Source organism: Crinia signifera, chromosome 6 (genome assembly GCF_055691185.1).
Source record: "Crinia signifera chromosome 6, ASM5569118v1, whole genome shotgun sequence".
NCBI lineage: Eukaryota > Metazoa > Chordata > Amphibia > Anura > Myobatrachidae > Crinia > Crinia signifera.
In genome coordinates this window covers 226,320,568-226,329,617 of record NC_139222.1, presented here as the reverse complement: position 1 = coordinate 226,329,617, position 9,050 = coordinate 226,320,568, and the positions used below count along the sequence as shown (strand labels likewise).

Genomic DNA, 9,050 nt, shown 5'->3' with positions numbered 1-9,050 from the left:
GCGAGGGGACGCGCATTACTTCACACGTATTACGCGTCCCCTCACGGGGCGCGCTGCGCTCGCCACACTTCGGGTATGGTGGCTCGCTGCTCTCGCCACACTATATAAAATTAACTCCACGCGACGTGGATAGTGGGGGTATGAAAATGTCGGAAGAAGCGTACCGCCGCCCCTTGTGGGCTCGCTGCACTTGCCACGCTTCGGGTTGGCGTTGAGCGTGGGGTGGCGTTAACAATGGGGGGGCATTTGACCTCATAATTAACCATCAGGGTGGGTATACAATAAAAAATCGGGTCTGGGGGGCATTTAACATTGGGTCCAATGTTAAATCGGGTCTGAGGCACCATTTAACATTGGTTCCAATGTAAAAATCGGGTCGGTCGCGTCGCATCGCATGCCATTATAATGGCATGCGATGCGACCGATTTTTACATTGTACCAGGAACGTCCAAAAACCCAGAAAATCGGGTCCAATCGCGTCGCATGCCTTAAGTACAGGCATGCGATAAAAAAATCGGGCGCCCAGATATTACACAAGTACCAAAACAATTACTGATAATTTGTGCACCAATAAATTAGTGTCTACTTTTCATTTATAAGCGTGTAACGGGGGATGCTTTAAGACGTAAATATGTCCATATATGCAGGGTGATGATCCTCTCTCCACTGCAGAAGGTAAGTAAATATACGATAAAAGCACAGCTACCTCTCCTTAAATATGGAGGAATCCAATGTGATGTCTCTCTGTACCGGGATCTGGGCATGTGAACGGAATGCAGCTGTATGTAATGAGAGGCTCAGCGGTCTGCTGTGGATGCCGTATACAAACAGGGTCTCCTATGCAAGGCAGGGGTTCAGCGGTCTGCTATAGATGCCACACAGTGCATGGTGTCTCTGATGTACCGAGCTGTGCAGGCTCCTCCATATTCGATCTCCGGTGTAACATGATGGTGAGGATATTGAGTGCCTCCACTCCTAGCTGTTAATATATTGGGGGAAATTTATTAAGATGGAAGTTCTGTTTCACATGGGATATTGCTATGGGAAACCAATCAGATACTATCTATTGTCTTCTAAAAGGTGCTGATTAAATAAAAAGTAGATTCTAATTGGTTGCCCATAGCAACATCTCATGTGAAACAAAACTTTCCTATTAGTAAATTTCCCCTATTGTCTCTTATGCCTTGGTCTAGACATGCTATCCTAAAGTTTAGTAAAGAGAATATATTTTTTTGCTTGGGACAACCGGTGAGTATCTGGCAACTGTTTTTCCTGTGAATATGATTCTTGACACTGTCTAACCATATCATCGATAACATGAGCCCTAAGGACAACTTTTTATACACCCCAAAAAGTTGCTTGGGTATCCCACATCTCAATATTACCATCTTGATAATTCATCCACTGTACAAGTAAGAAATCTCTACATTGTTCCCATTTATATAAATGAGCAGGAAAGCGCCATTTACCAGTCAGGAATTGTTACAGAAACTGATGGATGATCTAATATCATTATAGAATGTATTCCTGCTTCAATTACTCTAGATACTATATGATCTGAAAGAAAAGGCATATCAATCCATAACTATGACTTGTGCACTGCCGGATAAATTGTATATGTCTTGTATAGGCAGTACGGATGGTGTAATGGTTAGCATTACTGCCTCACAGCGCTGAGGTCATGGGTTCGAACCCCACCATGGCTCTAACTGTGCGGAGTTTGTATATTCTCCACGTACTTGCGTGGGTTTCCTCCGGGTACTCCGGTTTCCACCCACAATCCAAAAAAATACTGGTAAGTTAATTGGCTCCCAACAAAATTAACCCTATAATGTCTGTGTGTGCATGTGGTGAGGAATATAGATTGTAAGCTCCACTGGGGCAGGGACTGATGTGAATGTTCACCTATATTCTGTAAAGCGCTGCGGAATCTGTATGCGCTATATAAGAAACTGTTAATAAATAAATAAATAATTGTACGTGTGATTAAACAGTCTCCAAGATATGGCCTGATTTTAAGAAATCAATGGAAATATGGCATATTATAAAACAAAGAAAATTACATTCATTCTTGTTTCTAATGATGACAAAATTATTCTTGATTTCGAAAATTTATTTTAAGGGTACATAGTAACATAGTAATTAAGGCTGAAAAAAGACGTTAGTCCATTGAGTTCAACCTGTCACGAAATGACATAATGCGTTAGCATTCATAGATTCAATATTACTATTTCTTTTCATTTCTGTCTTTTTTTAACCTGCTCAAAAGAGAAAGAATGACTTGCAGACATAAAACTTCTCTTTCTGTTATCATAAAATTAGGTTTGCATTCAAATGACTTTTTCAAATCGGTGGTATCATTGAGCACTAAATTAATAAATGTTTCAATAAATCTGTCTTCTTAGTATAAGACACAAAAAATGACCTTTTGGACAAATAATGGAAAAAGTAATAAAAAATATTGAATGGAATTCTTTTTAGCTTAATGTATTCTTTATTCACACTTTTGTTATGGAATTAACCAGTGGTTCCCAAACTGTGTGCATCGGCACCCAGGGGGACTATGAACTCTTTTACAATTGTCTCGGGTCCAGGGCCAATTAAAATTAGTTATGTACGATGTAATAGGCAAAACCAGTGCTTGTGGCTGCCAGTCATAATATATTTGGACAAACAGAAGCTAATCTTGTTCCTCGCTAAATAATTAAGCCTAAAGATGACATTTAAACACATTTTTTTATTTTTCTTAATTTCTCAATAAGAAACTTTTGACCTTGCCATAGATAAAATTCTGATTCTATAGGGTGCAGTGATTAAAAAAAATGGGAACCACTGGAATAAACATAATATTAAATTGTTAAGATCATAAAGTATCAAACAGGTTTCAATATACTTAAGCTTTAAAATAGATAGTAGTATTATGTACAGTAGGATGCTCTGTTCAATTTCCATATGTCCTTAGCTACATTTGTCAGAAGTGTACTAAGAAGAATCAAATTGGTTAGAAACATTGTGGCCATACAGTCAGATCTAAATGTAAGCATCTGTGAGCTAAAAACTACCGCAATGATACCGTAATGATGGGATCTAAATCTGACTGATCATTATTAGTGATTTGCTCTGATACTAAGCACTACAAAGAAAACAGGCAAAATGCAAAACTCCACCATAAGTCTACTGTACCTAATATAAATGGAAATCTATCATTCATTACACATATACCATACATATGGCATGAGATGGGAGTAACCAGGAATGGGTTCTGCCTATTTGTAGGCTTTTTAGAACCTATAAACATTCCAGCTAGTACAGGACCAGATTGCATTCTGGGGGAAAATACTACAATAATCCTTTAGAATGTACGCTGTCACAAGCAGGGCCCTTTCTACTCATGTGCTTTTCTTAGAATATATATCTCTTCCACCATAATTATTGCTTTGGTGTCCTAGAAAAGCAACTGTCTTTATTTATCATATACTTGTCGCAACTTGCCTCATACTGTAATTCAGCAATGGTGTCTTTTTGTACAGTGAATTCTAATTAGTAATCGGGTACATTATCATGTATGCACTAGCTTTATTTACTATATATTCATCGATTTTGCTCTCTAAGCATTAGCCAGACCTCTGTGGCAGCTGGCCACACCCCCTTTGGAGATTAGACACACCCTTAAATAAGGGCCCCTATCACTGCATTCCCTGTTGGGCTCTTCATGTCCCAGTCCGACACTAGGCTTGACTCGTCTCCATCTTAATATCTATAGTTATATTTATGGCTTATCTTCGCACTGTAATGCCATTTTCCTATACAGCAGGTATGTAAATGTCTATATTTTCCCGAAAAATCTATTACATAGTATGGTGCAGTAAGGATTAGGTTTATTCTCTTATAGATTTTTAAGAGGAAAAAAATTCAATCACATTTAATCTATCGCCTTACCTACGTCAGGAACAAGCAGTCTGAGATTGTCTATAGCAAACAGACAAATAGCTACCACGTTTTTAAAACATTCCTGTAGCAGGATTCTCGCATTTGTTCTTGCAGTCATGCGCAGTCTTGGAAAAAAATATTTTTCCAATTCTCCTCTAGCATAAGCTTACCAATACTGTAAAGTTGGCACATAATGCTAATATCACTTTTGCTTCTGATGATCAAAAAGTTAGTTGAATCTACTTGTGTACAGGTAGTTCTGTGATATCATTTCTTGCACTATGATCAGTGTCTTTTTCATTTATGGCAAGAACAGTGATGCTTGAAAATTTAAACTGGGTTATAATTTTATCAGATTTCACTGGCTCTATTGTCAATTCACAGTTACAGTCCTCGCATTCACATGGGCATTACAATTACTGTTTCAAGAGTTTTTATTTTGAACCCCTTATTAAATAAAATGGGTGACAATCCTCCTCTTTAGGTCATAGCATACTGTATTGTGAACAATAGGTTTATTCAGTTTTTGAAGTGTGGCTGCCTGGGGGATCGATTTAACTATGGACTGATTTGTTTCCAGATTGCAGATTGGGTGATGGGTAATATCTACACTGGGGTGGGATGGAGGTAGTGTGAGAATATGACTGAGAGTAAAGGTCCTTCAAAACTAATAACAATGTAAAAAAAAGTTTTGGGAAGATTTTTGCTAATTTATTAAAAATAAAAAACTAAGAGATTTTATGTATTCATAGCACTTTTTTGATGCACCTTTGGCAGCAATTGCAGCCTCAAGTCTTTTTGAATATGATGCCACAAGCTTGGTACATCTATATTTGGGCAGTTTTGCCCACTCCTCTTTGCAGCACATCTCAAGCTCCATCAGGTTGGATGGAAAGCATCGGTGCACAGTCATTTTCAGATCTTTCCAGGGATGTTCAATCGGATTCAAGTCTGGGCTCTGGCTGGGCCACTCTAGGACATTCACAGAGTTGGACCCACTTATATCTTGGATGTGTGCTTAGGGTCATTGTCCAGCTGAAAGATGAACCATTGCCCCAGGTCAAGAGCACTCTGGAGCAGGTTTTCTTCCAGGATGTCTCTGTACATTGTTGCATTCATCTTTCCCTCTATCCTGACTAGTCTTCCAGTTCCTGCCACTAAAAGACATCCCCACAGCATGATGCTGCCACCACCATGTTTCACTCTAGGGATGGTATTAATCTGGTGATGAGCTGTGCCTGGTTTCCTATAAACATGATGCTTGGCATTCACACCAAAGAGATCAATATTTGTCTCATCAGACCAGAGAATTTTGTTTCTCATTGTCTGAGAGTCCTTAAGGTGCATTTTGGCAAACTCCAGACAGGCTGCCATGTGATTTTTACTAAGAAATGGATTCTGTCTGGTCACTCTACCATACAGGCCTGATTAGGGGATTGCTGCAGAGATTATCCTTCTGGAAGGTTCTCCTATCTCCACAGAGGAATGCTGTAGCTATGACAGAGTGGCCATTGGGTTCTTGGTCAGCTACCTGACTAGGGTCCTTCCTTATCCCCAAATGGCTCAGTTTAGATGGCCAGCCAGCTCTAAGAAAAGTCCTGATGGTTCAGAACTTCTTCCATTTACAGATGATGGAGGCCACTGTGCTCATTGAGACCTTCAATGAAGCAGATATTTTTCTTTACCCTTCCCTAGCTTTGTACCTCGAGACTATCCTGTCTCGGAGGTCTACAGACAATTCCTTTGACTTCATGCTTGGTTTGTGCTCTAACATGCACTGTCAAGTGTGGGACTTTATATAGACAGGTGTGTGCCTTTCCAAATCATGTCCAATCAACAAGTGGACTCCAATTAAGCTGTAGGAACATCTCAAGCATGACCTTTCATTGGTTGAACCTGAACTCAATTTTGAGCTTCATGGCAAAGGCTGTGAACAGTTTTGTACTGTACTTGTGATTTCGCTATTTTTTATAATTTTGACAAAAATCTTGCAATAACTTTTTCACGTTACCATTATAGGGTTTTGTTTGTAGAATTTTGAGGGGAAATGAATTTATTCCATTTTGGAATAAGGCTGTAACATAACAAAATGTGGAAAAAGAAAAGTGCTGAGAACACTTTCCAGTTGCACTGTAACTGTCACGGCACTGATTACAGTAGGTTGTCATCACTAATATTTCCTCACACCTCCTATCCATTGTGGCCACTGAATTCTCCCCTAAGGAGTAGATTTTCTAAAATGGGAATTCTATTGATAATGGAATGCTGCCCATAGCAAGTAATCAGATACTAACTATTATCCTTCAGGATGTGTTAAATAAATAAGAAGTAGATAGAATCTGATTGGTTGTTTTGGGCCACATTACATCTTCAATAGAACTCCCATCTTAGTACATTTACCCATAAGTATCTTTACTATATTTACTGTAAGAAATCTTTGAAGGAAAAAAAATAGAGCCAGATGTATCAAGCTTCAATGATTGATAAAGTGGAGAGTGACTGACAACCAGCCAATCAGGGCCTACTTGTCATTTTTCAAACCCAGCCTATAGCATGACAGGTAGGAGCTGATTGGCTGGTTGGTTATCACTCTCCACTTTATCACTATAGAAGCTTGATACATCTGGCCCACAGGCTGTAATTAAGTGCATGAGAGCTATGCAGAGACTAAAATGGATTTGGCTAGAAATAGCAGAAAATATTTCTACTACATTTTTTATATGTTTTACATAATGAGGAGTGGGGAGCTCAATGGTTGGGAAGTCAGTTGCTAGAATCAGAGCCAAATTTATACACACAGATATATGATTTAGCAATACATTTTAACTATTAAAATGATTAGAATAATACATTATAATTATTATAATTATAAGTTATAAATATTGTCTTTGTATTATTCTATTCATTCTTTTAAGTCAAAATACACATTTACCTCTCAGGATAATATTTGAAGGGCCATCTTAATGCATGGTCTTACTTTGCAGCTGCCCTAGGGTCCCACAATTCTATGGGCCTTCCATCAGGGGTCTGCTGGTGGCAACAGAGTTTCATGTGGGGCTAATAAAGATTGCTGCCTGGCTGCATTTTTTGTGAGACAAAATCAGCGGGTGCCGGATGACTGACCGGCAGTCGGAATTCAGACAGTCATTACACCGATGTCAGAATCCCGACTGCTAAAAGTCCGACAGACGGGCAATGGCTATTTTCCCTCATAGGGATCCATGACCCCCATAGAGGGAGAATAAAATAGGTGGAGAGAACAGCAAAAGAACAGCGAGCCACTGTGCCCGCAAGGGGCTTCATTGCACTCCCCCGCTGTCTCAGTCACCGCAGTCGGCGGTGACTGGCTAATGACTGTCAGAATCCCGACTGTCTGGGAATCATTCTCTACAGCCTGCAGACAAACAGTTATTGGCTGTAAGCTGCTAATTGCTGGATGGCTGATAGCAGGTGGAGAGACACTGCAGAAAGTGTTGATTTTTTTAAACTTCAATAGGGGACCCAATGCACTGCTATGCCTAGGGCCCACAATGCTGTTAAAATGGCCCTGAATATGTGTTAGCCATTTTTACGATGGCCGTAAAACCCCCTTGTTAAATGAAATGATATCTTCATGATGTTTACTCATAGAAAAGAAACACAGATGAACGTAATATACATATCTAAAAACTTTATTCAGTACATAGACATTATAGTTATAGATCCACGAATGAAAAACATTTCTATTAAATTATAATGTCTATTAAATTATACACCATTGTTGTTTTTCTCTAGGCTTTGTAGTATGATGCATCATTATATAGTGGAAAATATAATTTAAAGATTAAAAATATTATGCTGCCATCAAAGAATGGGAGTAGAGTGTAATCAAAGATTATGTGCGTAGTCTGCTGATAAATTGCTCGTGTAGTAGATCTTCTCGAGAACAGTTTTTTCTGAAAAACAAATAAACAACATATATTGTAAAATAGAAATATTATACAGATATATTTTACACCTTAGATCTGAATGCAACTATCATGCTTCCTTTACAATAATGTTGTGGTTGGGGTCCAGGAGATTGTCAGTTTTTGTTATACACTATTTAGCACTAACATATAACTATACTGTATGGCAGATCTATTTACCATGATGCATTTTAGCTGCTGTAATACAGCAAAACTTTGGCAGTGTATGCTGGGATGTATAGATCTATAGTAGTTGGAGTTCCACATGTTGAACATCCTCATTGCATACCATTCAACATTCTTGTATCTATACTTGGGACTCCCATGTGGCTCCGGAAATGGGGGCATGGCTTCATGGGGATGTCTTCTATTTTTTAGGCCACTCCCTCATTTATTTGCTGTGGGGGCATGGCCAGCATTCTTAGAGTGCCTGGCCATGCCCCTTGTCCCTCTCTATTCACCGCTGTGATGGGGCAGACTCCCAATTGCCCCCCCATTGTGGGACACTGCTGGCCCTAGGTGGGATGAAGGACAGTCAGAGAAAGTCGTGGCAGGTTGGAGGTATGCTGTTGTATCACTAAGGAGGGTATTAAATGTCAGGGGCACGGCTGTCTAGTAAGCTCGACAGCCGTGCCCCTGTCCCATTCTCGCTTTGCTCGACTTGAGCTCGGCGGTCGGGATTCAATGTCCCGGCCGGCGAGTGGCGAGAAAGGGGTGTGGCCACGAGTTGAGGACGGAAATAGACAAGCTCCAGCCGGGAGCTCACCTATTTCCGGCTTTTCTCGGCAGAACGAGCCCGACAGCTTGTGATGTCGGGCTCATTCTGCCGAGAACCCCTGTTCAATGCTGTCGGGGAAGACAGCATTGAAGAGGGCCCCGCAGCCATCTCCCCCGTCGGGAGATGGCTGCAGGAGCACGTCAAACATTGAATACCCCCCTTATTGTATCTTTGTAAATGCTCAGGCATTTCCATGGTATTTGCTGATAATGAACAAATGTGCATATCTAAACAGACAATGACACACATTCAATCAATGGATAAAACAAAGATAAATCAGAAGTTTAACATTTTTATACAATGTAACAGAATAGTCAATACATCTCTTTACCCTATAAAAGTAAATGTTGCAATGCTAGAGACCTTTGGGGTTTATTCTGGTTGCATCCCATAAG

At 39.9% G+C, this 9,050-nt stretch overlaps 1 protein-coding gene across 1 annotated transcript in view; it reads right to left on the bottom strand.

Moving 5' to 3' along the window:
- Positions 1–7,639: 7,639 nt before the first annotated feature.
- The window catches only part of HTR7 (5-hydroxytryptamine receptor 7), a 79,014-nt gene continuing 77,603 nt past the window's right edge, over positions 7,640–9,050 (bottom strand). Inside the window, exon 3 of the mRNA XM_083149031.1 lies at positions 7,640–7,865. Within this exon, the coding sequence (XP_083005157.1) occupies positions 7,805–7,865 (61 nt within the window). The 3' untranslated portion in view covers positions 7,640–7,804. The remainder of the gene's footprint in view (positions 7,866–9,050) is intronic.